At 56.5% G+C, this 22,629-nt stretch overlaps 1 protein-coding gene across 11 annotated transcripts in view; it reads left to right on the top strand.

Moving 5' to 3' along the window:
- CIITA (class II major histocompatibility complex transactivator) overlaps nt 1-19,870 on the top strand; it is a 46,384-nt gene extending 26,514 nt beyond the window's left edge. For 7 of the 11 annotated variants that reach the window (XM_045462181.1, XM_045462179.1, XM_045462182.1 and 4 more), the window contains 15 exons: nt 2,283-2,327; nt 2,897-3,049; nt 3,479-3,613; nt 4,847-5,011; nt 5,520-5,588; nt 6,335-7,985; nt 8,818-8,976; nt 9,857-9,928; nt 12,450-12,530; nt 13,095-13,187; nt 14,801-14,887; nt 17,290-17,373; nt 17,556-17,639; nt 18,240-18,346; nt 19,071-19,870. In XM_045462181.1, coding sequence (XP_045318137.1) covers nt 2,283-2,327; nt 2,897-3,049; nt 3,479-3,613; nt 4,847-5,011; nt 5,520-5,588; nt 6,335-7,985; nt 8,818-8,976; nt 9,857-9,928; nt 12,450-12,530; nt 13,095-13,187; nt 14,801-14,887; nt 17,290-17,373; nt 17,556-17,639; nt 18,240-18,315 — 2,954 coding nt within the window. In that variant the 3' untranslated portion in view covers nt 18,316-18,346; nt 19,071-19,870. Of the gene's footprint in view, nt 1-2,282; nt 2,328-2,896; nt 3,050-3,478; nt 3,614-4,846; nt 5,012-5,519; nt 5,589-6,334; nt 7,986-8,777; nt 8,977-9,856; nt 9,929-10,780; nt 11,036-12,449; nt 12,531-13,094; nt 13,188-14,800; nt 14,888-17,289; nt 17,374-17,555; nt 17,640-18,239; nt 18,347-19,070 lie in introns of those variants that run through there. The other 4 variants (XM_045462180.1, XM_045462188.1, XM_045462189.1 and 1 more) reach the window with 4 other exon arrangements.
- Nucleotides 19,871-22,629: the final 2,759 nt, after the last annotated feature.

The following is a 22,629-nucleotide window of genomic DNA, read 5'->3' as shown; positions in this document are numbered from 1 at the left end:
CTGACTCCTGGCCGTGCCTCGGCTCCAGAGCCTGCTGTGGCTCCCGGCTGCTTCCCGTGTTATGTCCTGTCTGCTCTGCTGGGTTTGGATGTTCCACCCACCGCTCCCCTCATGCTCCTCCCTGGTGACCCTGTGGTTAAGGGAGGTGTCTTCAAACACAGGTTCTGGAGTCAGCAAGAACTGGGATTGAATCTCCATCTGCTGTTTATGGTCTGTGTGGCCTTCAGCAAAGTGTCTGCGCCTCTCTGAGCCTCCTGCTCAGTCTCCAGGCCTCCTTAACGTGTCCTCACCTGGCAGTCAACACGGGCTTTTCCACGCAAATCAGATCATTTTGCTGTCCTGCTAACCCTCCAATGGCCACAAAATACATACGCAAGGCCTCTACAGTCTGGCCCTTCCCCTCTCGAAAATTCCCATGAGCTAGTACATCCAGCCGCGCTGGCTTCCTTCCGTTCCTGTAACGCACATACGCTTCCCAGCCTCCAGGGCCCCCTGAATTTGCTGTTCAGCCTGGAATGCCCTTTCCCCAGGTCTTCCCAAGCGGGTTCCTTTGCATTCTTTAGGTCTTGGCTAACCGGTCACCTCCTCCTGGAGGCCTGCTTTGACTCCCCTTCCACAGAGATCGCCTCACTCATTTTTACTTTGTGTCCCTCCTCGCCCCTTAGCGCTTGCCACAATCTGGACTTACTGTATTTATTGCCTTTTAGACTAGTCCCCTGCTCTGAGGACAGGGGTCTTGTCTTCCTTACTCGTTACTGCATCCCAGGAATCTAACACAGTGCCCGCAGTAGCCCGTCAATAAATGTCCACTGACTGCAAATATCTGTAGAATGGGCGTAACAGTTGATTGAGTATTTCCAGTGCTCTGGACCTTCTGTCGGACTCATACCTATTTCTTCATTTTTGAACAGATAGAGCAGGGGCAGGCTAGAGAAATGCTGTAGAAATTCAGAAGGTGCAAAGAATATTCAGTGAAAACCCATCTCCCTCCCACCCCTGTCCCCCAGCTCCTCAGTCTCCCTGCCTGAAAACAACCCATGTTCCCACTTTCCTTTTCACCCTGTTAGAAATATTCTGTTTGTCTTGGGGCACCTGGGAGGTTCGGTTGGTGGAGCACCCAACTCTTGGTTTTGGCTCAGGTCATGATCTCGCGGTTCTTGGGTTTGAGCCCCGCGTTGGTCTCTGTGCTGGCCGTGCTTGGGACTCCCTCTCTCTCTCTCTCTCTCTCTCTCTGCCTCTCCGCCTGCTCACTCTCTCTGCGTCTCCCTCAAAATAAATAATAAACATAAAAGAAGGAAATATTCTATATGTCTATCAGCCAACTCTGTAAAAAATTTTTTTTCCCGCACACATCATCACAGTTTTACTAAATGCCATTCTGCACGTTCATTTAACGTGTCTGGGAGGTCAGTTCTGTATCCCTGATGGAGAACACATGGTCGGGCCTCTGGAAAGTTCCTCTTGCTTGCTGGCTTTTTTTTTTTTTTTTAATTTGATAAATATTTTCCCCGGCAGTTTATCGTGATCTTTTTCAACATACAGTAAGGGTGAAAGAATCATGTTGCCAACAACCACGTATGCACCACGAACATCCTACAGTTGATGTTTGGCTCTATTTGCCTTAACACGTCTCTATCCATCTGTCTGTCTTTATCTACCCGCTCATCCATTCATTTTATTCTGGGGACATTCTTCTCGTTCTTTTTTAGGGCTGTGTGGAATGTCCCTGGGTGGGTGAACAGTGATTTGTTTCATCAGCCCCTTGCTGAGGGACGCATAGGGTTTTCCTCCCTTGGTGTGCTGGGGCTGGATGTTTACCTTGTGGGTTTCCAGTGTGCTCCTGCAAGGTAGGGATCCCCGCCCCCGTTGCACAGATGAGCGATCAAAGGCTCACAGAGGCCACGTTGCAAAGACATAAAGCTAGGAAGGGACCCAAAGGGACATACAGCTAGGAAGGGACACTGGCGTTCCGCCAGTGCCTCATTTCCCTGGGTGCCGCAAGCTGTGGTTTGGGCAGGGGCGCCTGAGTGGCTCAGTCGGCTCAACGTCTGACTCTTGATCTCGGCTCAGGTCATGATCCTAGGGTCATGGGATCGAGCCCCATGTTGGGCTCCATGCTGAGTATGGAGCCTGCTTGAGATTCTCTCTCTCTCTTACTCTCTCTCTCTCTCAAAGAAAGGTGGGGTTTGGGCAAGGCCGTACGGGCTGCTGGGGTTCATGAGCCGCGCATGGCTTGGGCCACACCTTCCTTGGGGCAGTTAACCATGATGTTCTCTCTGCAGCCTTCCCAGAGGAGCTGCCCATGGACTCGAAGCACAGGAAGCTGGGTGAGCCGCGTGGGGGGTGCCCAGGGAGACTTTGAGGCAGGAAAGCCAGGGCCTCTTTAGGTGCGTGTAGAAACTGGCAGTTGAAAGCCAAGGCTCAGAGAGGTGAAGTCACTTGTCCGAGATCACAAGGCAGTGAGAGGCGGGGTTGGGATTCAGACCAAGATCATGATTCCATAGCCGCTGCTCTGCAGTTTCAGGGCTGCTCGGAGATTCAGCTTCTCCTACAAAGCCTCTCCCCCGACACCCCCTCTTCTTAATTCTGAGTCAGAGCTGAGACCCTGCCCCCTGCCTGGCTCCGCTGCCCCTTCAGGCCACACTGCTCCTTTTAGAGTACAGGGTCACCTAGAGTCAGCTGGTCACCCAGCACCCTCTGGCCTCCTGAGAGCCCCCGTGCCTCAGTGAGCCTCTCCCCCAGGCCCGCGCCTTCTCCCACCCAGTTGTTATTGCAAAGGTGGAGAGCCCAGCCCCTGAGCGGGGACGGAGTGAGGCAACAGCTCATAGTCGAATGGAGGAAGCCTAGTCCCGGCCCTCAGAAAGTTCTAATTCTGATAGGACTTCCTTCCTCACAGCTGAGCCCCTCGCTGTGCCCATGGTGACTGGCACTTTCCTGGTGGGGTCCGTGAGTGACTCCTCAGCTCTGCCCTGCCTGTCACCCCCTGCTGTGTTCAACAAGGAGCCAGCATCCAGCCAGAGGTGGCTGGAGGAGACCATCCTGATGCCTGGTAGGTTAGGAACTTGGTGGGGGGGGGGGGTAAGGCTTCACCCCTGGGGGTGTCTGAAGAGTGGTCAAGGCAGGGGCGGCCGGGGACAGGACCCCCACCCCGTCCACGTCACCCGCTTCCATCCCAGCCAGTCCCATCCTCTGGATCCCCATCAGCTCAGCCCGGGCCGGAGAATGTGCCTTGGGAGGAGACACATCCCTGGGAGACATGGCAGGGACTGGTCAGCTACGAACTAAGCACCTTCCCTGTGCCCGGCCACTCCGCTAGGTGTTGGGGACACCGCCATGGGCAAGACAGACACAGCTGCCGCTCTGGGGGACATCAGAGCCCTTTAGAAAGGGAGTCAGGTGGCAATCAAATACTCACAAAACAGGAAGATGGACACAGGTGCTCCAGAGGATCCCACCTCACCACCTTTGTCTCTCACAGGGCCCCCTTCCAGTTCCTTGCTGAGCTGCCTGAGCCTTTCTGCTGGACACATCCAGATCGTCCCCACTCTGCCCCAGGGTCTCTGGCAAATCTCAGGGGCTGGGACAGGGGTATCTGGTATGGTCATCTATCAAGGTGAGTGTTCAAGGCCTGGTCCCCCCACCCCTCTCCCTGACTACTCCCTGATCCCGTCCTCCCCAACCTCAGGCAGTAGGCAGCTGCAGCCTAGCACCTTCTCGTGAACCTCCCCAGAACGCCCTCCTCTGACCCCATTTCCCACAAATCAAAGGAGAAGAGCAGAGCTCCCCAAGGTGGTCTGGGTGAATGACCCATCCAGTGCCTATGGCCTTCCAAGTGTCATTTCCCCCCACTAAGCTGGGTTTTGCCTTTCTTTCTTTCTTTCTTTCTTTCTTTCTTTCTTTCTTTCTTCCTTTCTTTCATTAATATTTATTTTGAGAGAGAGAGAGCGTGATCTTTTTTTCATTAATGTTTATTTATTTTGATAGAGAGAGAGAGCGTGAGCAGGGGAGGGGCAGAGACAGAGAGAGAGAGAGAATCCCAAGCAGGCTCCACCCTGTCAGCGCAGAGCCCAATGTGGGGCTCGAACTCACAAAACCATGAGATCATGACCCGAGCCGAAACCAATAGTCGGATGCTTAACCGACCGAACCACCTGGGCACCCCACTTTTTTTTTTCTTTTTATTAAACTTTATTACATTTTACAGTCACAACCTCAATACGTGCTCGTTCACAAGCCAAACGATAAGAGATGCTTACAAGAGTTGCTGGGGCTGTCCCTCGCTGTCTTGTGCAGTGTGGTGAACAGCGGTGTGCATCCTTGCACAGCTTTGTCGGAATTGCCTCATTTCTGATCCGCAGGATGGTCCCTGCTGACCTACCACGCTGAGTTGTCCTGGGGAAGTCTCGTGTGGGCTCTCGGGGACATGAGAGTGCGTGGAGCCAGAGGGGGGGTGGGGCACTTGCACCCAATTCAAGAGCATCCTTTAGAGGTTATATGCCAGTTGTTGTGTGATGTGCTGGGACCCCAGGAGGTAGGGAACATCCCTGACATCCAGGAACGTGAGCCCTGACCATCGTGCAGGAAGAGTGTTAGAAGGACCCTTGCCCTAAGCTCCCTATGAGCTGACTGTGTCCGTTTCACAGATGGGGAAATCAAGTCTCACTGAGCTAGATGTAACCCCGGAGGTCCTTTCTCAGTCCTGTCCTGAAACTGTCTTCTTTTGGAAGTTCCCCTGTCTCCTCCCCAGACTTCCCGAGCCACACAGCCTGATGGGGATGGGGATGACCCGAGTGGGTTCCTGGGTGGGTACCTGGCTCTTCTGACACTTCTCTTGGTCCCGATGTAGGTGAGGTGCCCCAGGCCAGCCAGGTGCTTCCTTCCAGCAGCCCCGCCATACACAGCCTCCCCAAATCCCCAGAACGGCCCGGCTCCACCAGCCCCTTTGCCCCGTCTGCCGCTGACCTCCCCGGAATGCCGGAACCAGCTCTGACCTCCCGTGCAGATGTGACAGGTAAGGACGCCTGGGGCCCGGGAGAGTCACAGGAAGCAGGACTGAGGCACTGGGGGAAGGAATCGCCCCGGTCAGGTCCGTGAGCTGAGCTTACCCGCAGAGACAAACAGGCTGCCTTTATGGGTAAAACGAGGCAGGGAGCGTCTCCAGGGAATGGGGGGCATGGGAGGGTGTGCGAGGAGCGTCGCGGCCTTTAGCTAATTCCCCCCCGGCAGAAAAGCAGCCCCAGCATGGCCAGATCTTCTGAATTGTCAGCAGAGTCTGCAAACCTCGATTTTTCCATAGCTATTGTGAGTTTTACAACTTTGGTGAAATTTTTAACAGTGCAGCTGGCCCAGAAAGGTGTCTTTGGGTAGGATACAACCTTAGGTCACCACCTTATGACCTTTGTCTGGGGGACACTTCTCCCCTGTCCGTTCTGCCTTTGGGACGCTCAGGGGACGGCATGCCCCCTGGAAGATGGGGCAGTCCCAGGGCACGCCCCTTACCCTAACTTTTTCATCTTCAGAGGAGCAGATGTCCCCTACCCGATCCCCGGCAGCTCACGAGGTCTCCAGCCAGCTCCCAAAATGGCCTGGTGAGTGCTGGCTGACTCTCTGTGCCCCGGGGCGGGGGGACCCCACTTCCCTCATTCACTCAGCCTGTCTTTGTTGGCTTGCTCATCTGATTCTGCCCCACCCCTCTTGTTCTCCAGGCTGAGGGCACGAATGAGGGGAGAGTGGTAATTGGGTCAGCGGGCGAAGGAAGGAGCCGACACTGGGGAGGGGACTGAAGGAAGGTGGGATGGGGGAATGGCCCAGTCCCTGTGTCTTATGCCGTCCCACGTACCCTCCCAAGCACGGTAGACAGATCGAATCACGCACGCCGTGAACAACCCTAGGGTTGTCCCCGCTTTGCACGTGAGGAGCGACCGGGGCCATCCCCCGAGACGTAGCGGGGTCCGTAACAGGCTCAAGGTCGCGCGAATTAGCGGTAGAGATGGGGTTTGAACCAGATACGCGGATTCCACTGTCTTCACCCTTAACCCCGCCCCCCTGCCCTGTGGCCTTCCTGTCGCGAGCGAGAGCAGAAGGGGGTTAGTGAGTACATGCGCAGGTGGATGGATAAACGAGGGAGAAGACGAGCGAACGAATGATGGGTGCGGAAGTGAACGGACGAACGGACGGACAGATGTCTGGGTAGCTGAATGAAGCAGTAACAAAGCAGGCAGTGGGTGAAGAAGCTGGTGACGGTCGGGCTGGCCCCTCGGCTGTCCTCGGAGCGGCCGCCCCTGCCACCGGCACCCTCCCCGCCCAACACACACGCACCCTTGGGTCTTCGCAGAGCGGGTGGAGAAGTTCTGCGGCGCCCTTCGGGACATGTACCAGGCTGAGCCCGCAGGCCCGGAAGGCATCCTGGTGGAGGTGGAACTGGTGAGGGCGCGGCTGGAAAGGAGCAGCAGCAAAAGCCAGGAGAGGGAGCTGGCCACCCCGGACTGGGCAGAGCGGCAGCCGGCCCGCGGGGGCCTGGCTGAGGTGCTGCTGGCGGGGGGTGACCGCCGGCGGCCACGGGAGACGCAGGTGATCGCTGTGCTGGGTAAAGCGGGGCAGGGGAAGAGTCGCTGGGCCCGGGAAGCGAGCCGGGCCTGGGCCCGCGGCCAGCTGCCCCAGTACGACTTCGTCTTCTACCTCCCCTGCCACTGTTTGGACCGTGGGGGGGACACCTACCGCCTGCAGGATCTGCTGTTCTCCCTGGGCCCCCGGCCGCTGCCGGTGGACGATGAGGTCTTCGGCCACGTCTGGAGGAGGCCCGACCGGGTTCTGCTCATCCTGGATGCCTCCGAGGGCCTCGAAGGCCAAGACGGCCTCCTGCACAGCGCATGTGGACCCGTGTGCACAGAACCCCACTCCGTCCAGGGACTGCTGGCGGGCCTCTTCCAGCGTAAGCTGCTGCGAGGCTGCACCCTGCTGCTCACGGCCCGGCCCCGGGGCCGCCTGGCCCAGAGCCTGAGCAAGGCCGACGCTCTGTTCGAGGTGGCCGGCTTCTCAGCCGAGCAGGCCAAGACCTACCTGACACGCTACTTGGAGCACGCAGGGGCGACCGAGCGCCGAGAGAGAGCCCTGGAACTCCTCCAGGGTCAGCCTTTCCTCCTCAGCCACTGCCACAGCCCCACTTTGTGCCGGGCCGTGGGCCAGCTGTTCGAGGCCCTCCCGGAGCTGGGGGGCGAGACGGAGCTGCCCTCCACGCTCACGGGACTCTACGTGGGCCTGCTCGGCCCTGCCGCCCGCGACAGCCCCCCGGGGGCCCTGGCGGGACTGGCCAGGCTGGCCTGGGAGCTGGGCCGCAGACACCGGGGCACCTTGCTGGAGAGCCAGTTCCCGTCGGAGGAGGCGAGGGCCTGGGCCGTGGCCAAGGGCTTGGTGCAACCCGCCCCAGGGGCCGCGGCGGTGGGGCTGGCCTTCTCCAGCTTCCTTCTGCAGTGCTTCCTGGGGGCCGTGTGGCTGGCCCTGAGCAGCGACATCAAGGACAAGGAGCTGCCGCAGTACTTGGCGTTGACCCCGAGGAAGAAGAGGCCCTACGACAACTGGCTGGAGGGCGTGCCGCGGTTCCTGGCCGGGCTGGTTTTCCAGCCGCACACCGACTGCCTCGGGGCCCTGGCGGGGCCTGCTGCGGCCACCCTGAAGGACAGGAAGCAGAAAGTGCTCACCAGGTACCTGAAGCGGCTGCAGCCGGGGACGCTGCGGGCCGGACAGCTGCTGGAGCTGCTGCACTGCACCCATGAGACTTTGGACGCTGGGCTCTGGCAGCACGTGGTGCAGGGGCTCCCCGCCCGCCTCTCCTTCGTGGGCACCCGGCTCACGCCTCCCCACACCTATGTCCTGGGCAGCGCCTTGGAGGCGGCGGGCCGAGACTTCTCCCTGGACCTCTGCAGCACTGGCATTGACCCCCCTGGACTGGGGAGCCTCGTGGGACTCAGCTGCGTCACCCATTTCAGGTGGGGGCAGGGGCCGAGGGAGGGGGCTTCCGCTTACGGTCTTGGTGCTGTGCCCAGTGCTGGCTCTGTGGGGTGTCACTTCCTATGCACCGTAGCCGGGCAGGGGCAGGGGCAGGGGCAGGGGTGATTCCTTCCATTTTTTTAAGATGAGGAAGTCAAGGCTCAGAGAGGGATAGCAGCTCTCCCCAGGTCACACAGCGAGGGAAGAGCAGCCTCTTCCACCACTATTTGGAGGCCTGTCATGTGCCGGGCACGGGGCCACATTTAGAATCCAAGACTGATCTGGGCTCAAATTCATTTTCTTCTCTCTGTCCCCTAATCAAGCCACCATTTTGTCATGGGGAGATCGAGGCCACAGCCACCCCTTGGCCTCCCCCCACCTCCATTCTCTCCTTTTCCATTCTGCTTTCTATTCAAGAACTGACATCTGACCATACTCTACGTAGCCCTTTGATCCCTTAACTTGGCTCATTTAAATCCTTCAGGGATGTGTTTGGTCACTTCAGCCTAATCTACAGAGAATCTCTCCCACCAGCTGCCTAAACATACATTACCCAAGCTGTAAGGTCCTAAACCACTGTAGTGGTTCCACCAAGATTTTAGCACGGGGCTTCCTGGTAGCCAAAGCAAAAAGGGAAACAAAACCACTGGGAGAGTTGAGAAAAGGGAGGAATCAATAAGAGCTGGAGTGGTCTTGGGGGGCTTCCTGAAGTAGGGATGCAATTGAGGAACAGAAAGTATCTGAATGGGTAGGAGGTCCCTTCATGGAGCTGCCCCTCCGTTATGGTCTAGCCCAGTCCTTGTGCCTGGGTCTGAGGCCTTTCCTCCACAGGGCTGCGCTGAGTGACATGGTGGGGCTGTGGGAGTCTCTACAGCAGCGTGGGGAGGCCAAGCTGCTCCGGGCGGTGGAAGAGAAGTTCACCATCGAGCCTTTCAAGGCCAAGTCTGTGAAGGATGTGGAAGATCTGGGCAACCTCGTGCAGATCCAGAGGTGAGGAGGAGGAGGCATGAGAGGCGGCTCAGAACATGCAGGGTGAGGACAGACAGGACCCGATATTAACCTGGCCGTTAGTATGTCCTTTGGGACATCCCGTGCCCTCCTCCAGGCAGCGGTCACCCCTCCCCCCCGGGCGGAGCCTCCAGGACCGATCACGCTGTGTGCCGTCCAAAACTTGCCACCACGAACCCCATTCGTTCTCAGCCAAAGCCAGCGAGAGATTCCCTGCTTAGAGTTAAGGAAATGCCTTCTCCTTCTGGTAATAGAAGTGATATCAATGGCCACCTTTCAAGGCAGCCGGGGCCCAGATCCTTCCCATTTTGTGGCTGACAGAGCTCTAAGGTCCAGGGGGCAGAGGAAACTTAAGGACAGAACAACGTTTTCTCATTCTGTCCTCATCCATTGTTTGAGCACCTACTACGTGCTGTCTGGGCTGGGTATTGTTAAGTGCTTACCCGGAGGCTCTTTTCCATGAACCCTGCAGTAATGCCTTCCTGATGTCCTGGTCTGAGGTTTTTTGGTTTTGTTTTTTTTTTTTTTTATGTTTATTTTTTTGAGAGAGAGAGAGAGAAAAGCAGAGAGAGAGGGAGACAGGATCTGAAGCAGACTCTGTGCTGACAGCAGAGAGCCCGATGCAGGGCTGGAACTTACGAACCGTGAGGTCATGATCTGAGCGGAAGTCGGCCACTAAACCGCCTCAGCCACCCAGGCGTCCCCCCTCTGAGGTGTCTCTAACAGGACCACAACAGTCGCGAGGAAGGCAGACCTTCTGGGGAATCTGGGGACATGGGGGCAGGCATCTTGCAATACTTAGGGGCTCAGTGACAGACGAGGAGCCTGCTCCCCATTAACATCGCCTGCCCGTTCTCTCCAGGACAAGAAGTTCTTCAGAAGATACGGCTGGAGAACTCCCTGCAGTCCGGGATCTAAAGAAACTGGAGTTTGCGTAAGCAAAGGAGTGAATCGTCTCGGGTCCCCATGAGGCGTCTCATCTAGCATTAGCTGGGCCTGTGCCACCCGGATGGAGATGGGTCCCCCAGATCATTCTTAGCCTCTGGCCTCGCCCCTCTGGACACCAGCATCCAGCATCTGGGGCCTGGCCGGTCAAGGCTGGGGCTGCAGTTTCTCGGGTGTGAAGCTACATGGCCCGTTTACCGGTGAACGTCCTCCTTCCCGTTCATTCACTGGGCAGATATACTCAACTGACCCAGGCTACTGTCCTTGGTGAGGCTGCAGTCTAGTGTAAATAGACAATTATGACCTCCTGCGGTCAGTGGCAGTGACTCAGGGGCTGGGAGTACAGATTTGAGGGGAAGGTCAAAGGGGACTTTGCAGAGAAGGTGACTGAAGGGTTGAAGCTTGAGGACGGAGGAGGAAGGAGCCAGGCGGGGAGGCCATGCAGAATGCAGGTATGGTTACTCTCTCCCCATTGTACAGATGAAGACACTGAGGCCTAGAGGGTGTCAACTCTCCGGAGTTACAGAAGTCAGGTCAGTCGGGCTCTTGCCCCAACAGAGGAAGAAGCTAAATTCGTGGGCGATCCTGGTTAGGGATCTAAAAGTCACCTCTAATGATTAGGAAGAAATTATTAAACGCCTACAGTGTCCTCAACGCATTTCGTAGGTGATCCGGGAGCTAGTCACTATCTTCCCCCGTTTTACAGATGAGGAAACTGAGGCCTAGCGAGGTTAAGCGACTTGCCCAAGGCCCCCCGCTGGTCCCCCGCAAGCAGCCTGCCCCTCGTGGTCTCTGCTCCCCCGCGCCCCAGAAAAAGCCAAGCATTTCTTGTTTTGAACAGAGACAAGGTGCCACGTTTGTGCAGAGACAACAATGTTGCCGAAAAGAGGAAATGTATGAAAACAATCACCAAGGGCCCCTTCTGGCTTTGAAGTATTTTCAGCATAAAAAGCCCCTAGTTTGAGGCCGAAACTGTGTTCTGGGGAACAAGAGTTGTGAAGTGGAACGGCCCAGAACCAGGAGACTAGCCACCTGGAGGCCAGAAGCCACGAGAAAGTTCTGAGGAAGGAAGGAAGGAAGGAAAGACCTATTTCGGGTGTGTGACGGGCAGCCGCGGTGCCAGATAGCACGCAGGCCCCATCTGTCTGGAGATGAGGCCGTGGGTTCTGCTGGGGGAGAGGGTTCTTCCCGGATTCGGCCCCCATCTGCTTCCCCACCCGTCAGTTTCCCGGGCTAGCTTCCCTGCTCACTCCACTCCAGCCCTATGAGTCTCCAGGTTGGCTTCCAACCTCACTAGGCACCAACCGGCCTCTGGGCCTTTGCACGGCCTGTGTCTTCTGCGCACAATGCTCTTCCCCAGGTATCTGCACGCCCCACGCCCAGACTTTCTCACTTCCTTCTGGTTTCCACTGAGCGAGGCCATGTCACTCCCATGTTTCAAAGTACGATTTCACCCCCCTCACTGCCGTACTTTTCTCTGTATTACTTATTGTCTCCCGCACCAGACAACTTACCGATTTCTTCATCCGTCTTGCCCCCCGGACCCCACCCCAGACTGTCATCTCCACGAGGGCCAGGATTTCTGTCTGTTACCTGTCTGTAGACACGGAATCGACATTCGATGCGTGAATTCTGTGATCCTTCCGACAAGCTCTTGAGATGGGGGCTGAATCTGAGGACACAGAGACGGAGGTGAAGGGAGTTGCCCACAAGGCCCCACGGGAGCCAAGTGGTATCGCCCGTAGTTCAAATCAGAATTTGGACTCCTCCTGCCTCGCGACCTTTTAGTGAGGCTGGCGGTTCCCAGACTGAGATTTCAGTTACCATCTTTTCGTCTTTATCAAGGGTGTTCGTTCAAACAAGCAAGTTTTTCTCTAGGAAGGGGCATTTTATGACATTTCAGAATCAAAGACCGGTCTTCACATTGGGGACGCTTAACCTTGTATTTTAAGAGCAGGACAAAACAGCCCTCTGGCGTCTTTATTTTTCTCATTCCCTGGAGGTCAGGCGTGGATGTCGATCCAGGCTGTGAGACCTTGTGTGGATTAGGTAACCTCTCTGTGCCTCGGTTTCCCCATCTGTAAAACGGGATTAAGAAGCACCCTCAGCTCAGAGTCCTGGTGCGGGTGGGATGAAATCTAATGTGAGCGAAGGATCCAGCATTTGCCTGGCACGTAATAAGTGCTCCATAAACAGTTTTGTTTGTTAGTAAAATGTAATGGCAAATCAGTAAGCCGTGTTTTTTCAAGACTGGTGGGTGGTCAGGCCAGAATGCGGGAACCACGTCCTCAGGCCAGGAGCCCAGCTGGCCTCTTGGGGCCTGGGGGGCTTTGGAACAAAAGGGATTGGGTGGCATCTGGTGGGGGTCAGGGGAGGGAAGGCCCTAGGGAGGCAGGAATGGGAAGAGACCTCGGGTGAGCCTGCCTTCTGTGCCGTTTCCAGCCTACCCTGGGGCCAAATTAAGGAGCTATGGCTGTTCCAGGCTCTGACGTCCGCTCTTTGCCTCCTAGGCTGGGCCCCGTCTCAGGCCCCCAGGCTTTTCCCAAGCTGGTGAGGATCCTCGAGGCCTTTTCCTCCCTTCAGCATCTGGAGTGAGTATGGACTCGGGCACCTTCCCGGCAACCTCTGGTTTCAATAACCCCAAACCCTGGCCCTGAGGAAAGTGTGCAAAGAAAGTCTTTCTGTATCTGGCCCTTCCTCCCTCTCTCCTGCTGCCTCCTCAGTACGGCTGGTGGGAATGGCCGGAGGCCCCTACCGCAGGGAAGCTATGGATGAGAATCCCCAGTAACAAAACAGTGGAATCCTTTCGTGACCTTTGAGACTCTTCCGTCCTGGATCTCACGTGCTGTTCCCACCTTCCCCATGGGGAGGCGGGGTCGGGGAGCACGATCCCCTTGCACGATGGTGATCCCAAGAGGTTAAGGCAGCTGTCAAAGCTCAGGAGGCCTCCAGGGGTGAAGCGGAGGGAGGAATGATTCAGTTCCCTGGAGAGTCAGAACCACGTCCCCTTGTTGGCCAGCTGGCGCCCCTGGGGGATGAAGACCGGCTCTCAAAAGTTTGCCTGTGGCGTGTCCAAGGTGGGGGGTGGTGGGCATGGGAGGGGGCTGCTGGTCAGCTGGCAGGCTGACGGCTCCTCCCTCTGATGCCACCTGCAGTCTGGACTCTCTGAGCGAGAACAAGATTGGCGACGAGGGTGTCGAGCAGCTGTCGGCCACCTTCCCGCGGCTCAAGGCCCTGGAGACCCTCAAGTGAGTGCCGGGGCTGCCCCTCCTGCGGCATTTGGCTTTCGTTTTATTTTGTGTCCACCCAGCCATGCAGTCATTCACTTGCTTCCTGATGCAGTCACGCGTGCGCTCGAGCATCGTGCTAATTTAATCAGCAAATGCACAGGGCGCCTGGGTGGCTCAGTCGGTTAAGCGTCCGACTTCAGCTCATGTTCTTACAGTTCATGAGTTCGAGCCCCGCGTCGGGCTCTGTGCTGACAGCTCAGAGCCTGGAGCCTGCTTCAGATTCTGTGTGTGTGTGTGTGTGTGTGTGTGTGTGTGTCCGCTCCTCCCCCACTCACGCTCTCTCTCTCTCTCTCTCTCTCTCAAAAATAAATAAACATTAAAAAAAAAGATTTTAATCAGCAAATGCTGCAGGAGCGCCTCCTCTGTGCCTGTGCAGGCACCACTGGAGGGCCTGGAGACCCAGCTTCCCATCTTTAAACAAAACAATGCCCCTGACCTCAGGGATCTCCTAGTAAACAAGTGAGCAAACAAATAAATCTATAATTATGAAGTGCACAGTGATGAACATAATTAACACGTAGGGAGAGAAAATGACAGGGAGGAGGGGGCTGGTGAAGGAGGAAAAACGGACTAGAATTTGTCACCAAAACATACCAAAATAGCAGACCTTTATTTTTTTTTAATGTTTATTAGAGAGACAGAGAGAGAGGGTGTGGGGGAGGAGCAGAGAGAGGTGGGGGGACAGAGGATCCGAAGCAGGCTCCACACGAACAGCAGAGAGCCTGACGTGGGGCTCGAACTCACCAACCATGAGATCATGACCTGAGCTGAAGTCGGATGCTTAACAGACTGAGCCATCCAGGCACCCCATAAATATTTATGAAAAAAACAAACAAACTGTCCTGGGTTTCGGGAAGTGGATGGATACAGTGTAGGAGAATCTACATGGTCGTCTATTGAAACTGTCATCAAAGTCTATGCACGCTCCGCCTCATAATCAGGACCCAGGACAGCCGCAGGATTCACTATGGGATTTCCTTGAATGCAGGGACACTGAGGCGTCCCGTCTAATTTATAGCATTCTAGGTAACACTGTGGGGAAGCTGGCTCTCCCTCTCTCCCTGCCCGCCCCCCACCTCCTTCCTTCCCTCCCCGTCCTACCTCTCGTTCCTGTCATCTTTTCCCCACTTATGTACCGAGCACCTGTCATGTACTTTGCACCGATGTGGGCATAAGGATACAGTCAGGAACAAAACAGATCAGGCAGTAAACAATACGAATACTTATTCACTTACAGTGTGGAGCTGTGGGCCAAAGGGGAAAGGGGGATGGTATCCAATCCTAGAACAGGTGTGTGTGTGTGGGGGGGGGGGGGAGTGTGATCTCTTTCTCGTTGGTTCTCACCCTCGCCTCCCACTCAGCCACGGGACAGAACAGTATCTCTTTATTAAGAGCACGCATTACCCACAGCGCCATTCACAGCCTGTTCCCCACGACCGCCCTCGAGGCAGATGGGCACGTGTTTGCTGCTCCGGGCCACCCTGCGAGGAGGAAGCGAGAGTTCCCCGGCTCTACCCTGGGGTGGGTGGGCACAAGTTTGGTGCTGAGCCCTTGCTGTCCCGTCCCCGCAGCTTGTCCCAGAACAACATCACCGACGTGGGCGCCTGCAAGCTCGCCGAGGCCCTGCCCTCGCTGGCTGCGTCCCTCCTCAGGCTCAGGTGAGTGGGCACCCCCTCTCCCCCATCGACCAGGCGCTGAGCTGGCGGGCTGGGGGAGGGCTGAGAGCCCCGCTCTGTGCAGGTGCGAAGCCCAGCACTGGGGCCAGAGGCGGTTCCTGCAGACTGTTGCGTGGCTTGCCATTGTGGTAGGTGGTGGGGGGGTTGACCGAAAATCCAGTATGAGCACAGGCCCCTGCAGCTGGGCCATGCCACGACCCCCCCCCCCCCCCAACGAGAGGATAGCAGGTCCTGGGAAAAGAGCACCTGGCAAACTAGACAAGTTGCTTACTCATGCGAGACTGTTGGCTCCTTTGGAAAACGGGTACTATCCCAGTGGCCTATGGAAAGGGCTTGGTTCAGTGCCTGGCTGTGGTGCACCATAAATACTGGTCCTCTTTCCCCAGGGGAGGGCAGGACTGAGCCTTTGCCCAGGGTGCCGGTTTCTAGAAGGCAGCCTTGGCTGGCTCTAGTTGCTCACACAGTGCCTGCACTGCCACCTTCTGGTGGGCCTTGGCATAGCACCTCTTGCTCTTTGATTACTTCCCGCCTGGCTCCCTGATGGGCCCAGGACAGATTGGGGGGTGGGGGAGCTCGGACCAGAGCCCCAGTCATTCAGCTCTGTCTCTCTCCTCTCTCCCCAGGCTGGGAGGAGTTTCCTGCTCCCTCCTCAGCCCTCCCCACCCGCCTAAGACAGCCAGAGTCATGTTTCCAAGGGAGATGGTGTCTGGTTCATCTAGTTATTGACACATCCATTTTTTATCCTTCCAGCCAGGGTTGCCATGTGCAGCTGTGTGGGTCGTATATTGTGCAACTTGCAGTCTATGGGACTGGCACTTCCTAGAGTTGTGCAGGGCATCTAACTGCCTCTAATATCAACCATGGGTCAGAACTTGTGCTAGGAACTGGAGATACAGCTATGAACAAAACAGATACAGTTCTTGCCTTCAGGCCTAATAAATTCATGCATTATATTATTCATGCATAATAAATTCATGCATTATTCATGCATAATAAATAAGTAAGCATAGGCACAAATATTTTAAACTAGCGACTCATGCTGGGAAGGAAACAAAAAAGGGCCCAAGAGGGTACAATGGGAGTAGTGAATTCACCCAGGAGGTCAGGAGCCCCTTCCCTTTCTGTGGGAGTCGCTCAGGGACAAGCATTCCTGGAGGAGGTAACAGAAGATGCAAAGGCGTTGAGGTGGGAAAGAGTTCGAGTCTTTGCCAGAAGGGCCAATGTGGCTGGCTCCCGGGAATGAGGGACAGAGGGTGGGACATGAGGTGGGAGAGGTAGGGGAGGTCAGATTGAGCAAGGAGGCCCTCGTAGGTCAGGAGGGGGCTTTTGGTGGGGCATATCGGGGCAATCTCTGATCTGCCACTTTAAAAGACCTCATCCTTTATGCAATCTAAGATGCCATCCACTGTAAGACCCCATTAAGAGGACAACACGCTGCTAATTAAACATTCATTATCAGACACATCCTGATCTCAACGATCTTCAAATATGAACCTGCATATCTTGGCATCAGTGAAATATGGGAAGAATCCTCTGTCCTTGGGCAGACAGGGAACCTCCTGGGTCCTACGACCCACCCCAGGAAGAAACTGCAAAGCCTCGACCTGTTTCCTCCCCTCGGTACCGGCCAACCTGTGACATCAGGGGGACGCTGGAGCTTAGCCTGAATCCACTTTGCTGCAGTATAGACCTGCTGCTTTTTACATGCAGCTCGGCTGTATGGCCCTGAGGCTGAGTCATGGCCAAGTCGTGGCCTCGAAATGAGGACCAAGGCAGACCTGGCTTGTTAAAAAGACGGTTGTTGATGAGGGTACAGCTTATCGCACCAGTGACACCCATCATGTTATTTACCAGCTGGGGATACGCCGCAGAAACCCGAGCTGGCCCTGAGTGTTTCTCTCCCCTACTATCCCCACAGCTAGTCATACCATCCACGGTCACTCTTATAATCCTGAGCCCACGCCCCCTCCCCAGCCCCAGACGTAGTAATAACCACAGCTAGTATTAAGTTCATTCCACATGCCCGTCCTATTCTGGGTATTGTGCCATCGATAACTCATTTATTCCTCCCCACAATTACTCATGCCTATTTTATGGAGGAGCAAGTTGAGTCATAGAGGAGTTAAGTCATTTGCCAAAGGTCACACAGGCAGCAAGCCCCGAGGCTGGGATGTGAACCTGTGAAGTCTCAGCCAGGAAGCTACTTCGGCTAAAGTCCCGTTGCTTCCCTGGGCTCACTGTGTGACCCCAGAGGAGCAGCCTCCGCTCTCGGGGCCTCAGTTTGCCCCTCCGTAAAATGGGGCCGGAGTCCAGCTGGGTGTGGATCCCCCTGGGTCCTGACCTCCCGGCACCCCCGGCCCCTGCCCCGACCTCTGTTTTGGCAGTCTATACAATAACTGCATCTGTGACATGGGAGCCGAGAGCCTGGCACACGTGCTTCCAGACATGGGGTCCCTCCGGGTGCTGGAGTGAGTATGGACGCCTGGGCAGTGGGTGGCCGGGGTCTGGGGCTTGCGGGGGCAGGGCTGTGGGCTCTCCTGCTGGCACCCTGGGAAGGGCGGGGCTGAGGTCTGGTTGCTGAGAGCGTGGTGGCCTGGGGCTGGACAGCCCCGAACGGGGGCCAGACCCTAGGATGGGTGTCTCTCCCCAGTGTCCAGTATAACAACTTCACAGCCGCCGGGGCCCAGCAGCTGGCCGCCAGCCTGAGAAAGTGCCCTCACGTGGAGACGCTGGCGTAAGTATCAGCCCGCGGCGGGCAGAGGGCCGCCAGCCCTCCTGTGAGCCCTGAGCTCAATCCCCACTGTGGCCCTCACCAGTGTGGCACCTGGCCTCAGTTTCTTTGTCTGTAAAATGGGAGCGAGAACAATGCTTACCCCCAAGCAGTTCTTTGAGGTTTAAAATAATCTAGGTGTATAAAGCACTCGGAACAGCGGCTGGTACCTGAAAATGGCCAATGCATTAGGGTGAACGCGATGAAGGCACTTGTTTTCTATTATTTTGGACCCGGAAAACGTGGCAGTTTGGTTCCAACTTATGCATTTTGTCCCAACGATGTCTGATGTCCAGTGTCGGTACTTTATGCTGTTCCAAGGTGTTTCCAGTACAGAATCACTCCTATCTTCCGAGGTAGATCTTAAGAGACCCACTTTACAGACGAGGAGAACGAGGCGCAGAGAGGCTCACTAACCTTTTTGAGGTCGCACAGCCAAGTCATTAGCAGAACCAGGTCTAAAGAAAGGGGCCTCAGGGTGGTAGGAGGGAATTGAGGGCTTGCACTGGGGACTCCGGGCCCCCGTCTCTGCTCTAACCCGTCTGCATGCCATGCCCGCCGCAGGATGTGGACGCCCACCATCCCGTTTGGCGTCCACGAGCACCTCCAGCAGCTGGATTCGCGGATCAGCCTGAAGTGATCTCTGCGATGCCCGGGACAAGGTGACTGAGGTGGGCTGGGACGGGGAGAGCCGCGGGGGCTGCTGGGGTCAGTGTGATGTGAAGTCCGAGTCCGTAAAAAGTGGGTGGGGGCGGCGGGTGGGAGCTGGACCGTGTGGCATCTGGGGCGTCCCCCTGCGATTGGTGGAGGTGACTTTAAAGGCTTTGGGGACTCGGGCTCTGGGCGTCCTCCCTGTGGCCAGGCGTGGGAGGTGGGGGCAGGGCGTGGGGGTGGCTGTCCACGGCCCACAGCCCTTAGCTTTGAGAAGAGTTTCTAGAGGTCCCCAAGCCACCCTGCTGCTTCAGCCTGCTGGCTGTCCTGCAGTGTCCTCATAGGCATTTGCTCTACACGTTTCTGTGCAATGACGGTCCCCTCACTTCCACGCTCCCCTAACCTGTGATGTCCCCCTCCTCCATCATCTCCACCTCATCCCGTCTTTTTTATTAAACTTTTTTTTTTTTTTGAGCGAGAGAGAGACAGGCCGTGAGCCGGGGAGGGACAGAGAGAGAGAGGGACACACAGAATCTGAACCAGGCTCCAGGCTCCGAGCTGTCAGCACAGAGCCTGACACGGGGTTTGAACTCACGAACTGTGAGATCGTGACCTGAGCCGAAGTTGGACGCTTAACCGACTGAGCCACCCAGGCGCCAACCCCCATCCTGACAGCACTCCATCCTGGGTCAAGCTGCGCCGTCTAAAGCTTTCTGACCTACCCCTTCTCCTGGCCTCTCACAGCATGTTCTCTGAGGACGCCGACCACGCTGGACCTTGAACTGGTTGTTTGTGGACGCGGTGCTTCTTGGGCCATCGCCCGTGAGCCTCAGCATCCTGGCGCCCGGCCCTACCGGCTCACGGCCGGCCCCCACCCAGCTCCGGGAAGGCCTTTGGCCTGCTCTGCGGACGGACCCAGGCCCGGCTCCAGGCTCCTGCGGGGCCCAGGTCGATGCCGGCCCCGACGGACGGGTGCACGACCGGTGGTGACGCAGGCCACCCAGGGGCCCTGAGGCATCCCGCAGGACGCTCCTGGCAGCCGTGGCCGGGCCGGAGTGAGGGATTGAGGCGGCCACATCTCTGCCTCCCCAGGTCCCTGTCCGCCTGGGGAGAAGTCACTTCTCTGCACTGCTCTCCTAACAAGGATGCCGGGTGCTCTCAGGACACGGGCGGCTGGCCCCACCTGCCGATTTCCCTGTGACGGGCGGGGAGTCTGTGGCAGCTGCTGTCCGTCTGCAGGACTCACTGTTTTGCACTAACTTTGTCGAGGTCGAAGCTCCGCCCGGCCAGACACACTGGACTTGAGCCAGAAAGAGCTGATGGTGCCCTAATGGTGGGGGGAGGGGAGTGGGCCGGAAGCACACCTGTCTCTCGGCCTTCACTTCTTGGGTCATTTTTTCACTACAGTATAAAGGGCCCGTTGCATCTCACAGGCATGTCCACGGCTGGAGTTTCTACCACGATCGCCGTTTTGGGGGCTGCCCGCTGTTCGGTTATCTAAATGCATCACAAACTACCCCAAAATGCAGTGGGGTAAAACAACACACACGTTTACTCTGCTCACACGCCTGTTATGTGCGCTGTGCTGGGGGGGGGGGGGGGGGGGGTTAGTGCACAACTCGTCTCCGCCCCACTCAGTGTCAGCTGGGGCAGCTTGAAGGCTGGGGCTGGCATCATTTGAAGGCCCGGTCACTCCGTGCTGACTGGGGGTCGGGGGGCTGGGGTCTCTAAGGAACTGCCAGAGGAGGACCTTTCCATGCGGGCTGCTTTGGACTTCCTCCTAGCACAGTGGCTGTGCCGAAGGGCGATCACCCAAAACCGAAGAGAGACAGGGACAGGGACAGGAACCATGGACCACAGGGAGAAGCATCCTTTTTATAACCCAGACTTGGGAGTCACAAAGCATCACTGCCTCCTTATTCTTTGTCCGGTAGGACAGGGGCCAGGGTTCTACAGCCCCCCACTCCTCGCAGCACCCCCAGCAGAGACCACGTTGGCCCCAAGTCCTGTCTATTTGGAAAGGATCTTTCTATGGCATCCTGAGCTTTGGTGGGCAGTTTGTTATTTGGGGATCAGTAAGTTGAAGCACCGTAAGCCTTGCAGAGGGGATGTTTTCCTCTGCTCTATGCTGGGAGCTGGTCCTCAGTCAAGCTACAATCCTGCCCTGGCTGAGGTGAGCCTGGAAGGGACCAGAAGCTTTGCCATCTGCACAGAGTGCTGCCAGCTTGGCTCTTGTTGCTTTTTTGCTGGAGCATGACCCACTTGGTCAGAAGTCCTGATTCAGGATAAGTCTGCTTTCTCCTGGTGGCAGGGGGAGCTGTCTGTTCAGCTATAGTTGCACCAGCCCTGATGCCTGTTTCCCAAGGTGGGGGGGCAGGAGTTAGGAGGGTCAGAGGGATTCGGTCCTTGCCAAGAGGTGGAGGCCTTTTTTCTCGGCCCAGCTGCAAAGGACACCAGGCGTTGTGACCCAGGTTTTTTGTTTTGTTTTGTTTTGTTTTTGAGAGAGAGGGTGTGAGTGGGGGAGGGACACAGAGAGAGGAGGACAAAGGATCCGAAGCGGGCTCTGCGCTGACAGCAGGAAGCCCGATGCGGGGTTTGAACTCACGAACTGCGAGATCATGACCTGAGCCAAAGTCGGATGCTCAACCCACTGAGCCACCCAGGTGCCCCCAGGGTTGGGTTTTAAATAGCTGGGGCATCACTCCTCAGGGGGTCCCGGCAGTTGGGGATTGCATGCCATCCACGGGCTCCCGTTTGTATAGCCACAGGGGTGAGCACTGAGCCACCCCCCCACCCACCCCAGTGCAGGCCTCTGCTGGCACCCCTCAGCCGGGCGGGGGGGGGGGCACCATCATACCCACTGCTTTCGGTCTGTTCAGAGATGACACATTCCCATCAGAGGCCGTGATTATTCGTCGTTCGGACTCTTGAATGATAGCTGCCATTTATTAAATGAGCTGATACATGTAAAGTGCTTATCACCGTGCAAGGGATATAGTAAGTGTTCGATAAATATCGGTAATGATCACTTTGTGCCAATACTGCGTGAAACCCTTCCTGCTCAAAGGGACCACGGTCTAGGGCCAGCAGCACAGACCCCCAGAGCCAGACTGCTTGGGCTCAGCGCCCAGCTCACCACTTGTGCAGATTCCTTCTCTGTGCCTCAGTCTCATCATACGAAAAGTGGGCATAGTTACAGTATCCCCTTCATGGAGGTTACGCAGAGATCCAGGGAGCTAATATGCTGACAAGAGCTGGCATACAGCTCAATACTTGTTAGCTGTCCCTATTACATAGGAATATGTGTTTTCTTCCTGCGTCTGCCTGGAATGTTCTTCCTGGCCCTTGGGACAACTTCTGACCCTGTAGGACTCCGTTTAAAGGACAGCAGCTCCTTAGGAAGGTCTACCAGACCACCCTATTGAATAGATGCCCCTCACTCCCAGTCTCCAAATTGGTCTGTCGTTTGTTTTTCATGTTTATTTGTTGTGTTGTCTGCTTTTGTTCTGGGATGTGGGCTTCAGTAGGGCCGGTCCCCTGTCTGCTGTGTTCATTGCTCCGTCCTCTGCACCCAGCAGGGTGCCTGAACATAGTAAGTGCTCAGTAAATGTTTGTGGAATGAATGATCCTCACCACTTTGCTTTCTTTGCTTTATTCGTTCCACAAACATATGCTGAGGGCACGGTAGCATACTCAATAGAATGCTCAAGGTGCCTGCTCTGGGAAGTCATGTATTTTAGTCAATTAAAAAAAAACTCCCCGGGGTAGGGCTGTCTGGTGTGATTGGGCGGTCTGTGCACTGCACAAGGGCACCTGGACAGGGGGGCACATGGGGGCTGCAAACCAGTGTGGGCTCTGCTTGCCAAGCTGTGAGTCCTGATACGGAGCCATGGGAGCCCAGTGGGGACCTTGGTAATCAGCACCAAGTCACGTTATGAGGTACGTAAATTACTGTCCCCATTTCTCAGAAGTGACTTGCCTAAGGCCACACCCCTGTAGAGGAGGGAGTCAGGAGGCAGACCTGCCTTCCGCTTTCCTTGGGGGAGTGGGTGTCCACAGGCATGGGCACAGCATGCTGGAATCGCTCCCAGAGCGCCACTCGCTGGGTGGGAGAAGGGGCCGGGGCATCTGTCTGGAGTCCCGCTGTGCGTTGATGGCCTGATTCCACGTCTACTGCATCTTTTAAATAAATCCTCAGCTTTCCCCTCCGGTCTCTCGCCCCATGAAAGCATCTCCCTTCGCAGGCTCACGTCTCTCCTTGGGTCTCTCAAATATGTCCTGGTCACCTTCCCTGGCGCCCTTT

The sequence above is a fragment of the Leopardus geoffroyi genome, chromosome E3, assembly GCF_018350155.1.
Source record: "Leopardus geoffroyi isolate Oge1 chromosome E3, O.geoffroyi_Oge1_pat1.0, whole genome shotgun sequence".
In the NCBI taxonomy this organism is placed as follows: Eukaryota; Metazoa; Chordata; class Mammalia; order Carnivora; family Felidae; genus Leopardus; species Leopardus geoffroyi.
This window is presented reverse-complemented; position numbering and strand designations above follow the sequence as displayed.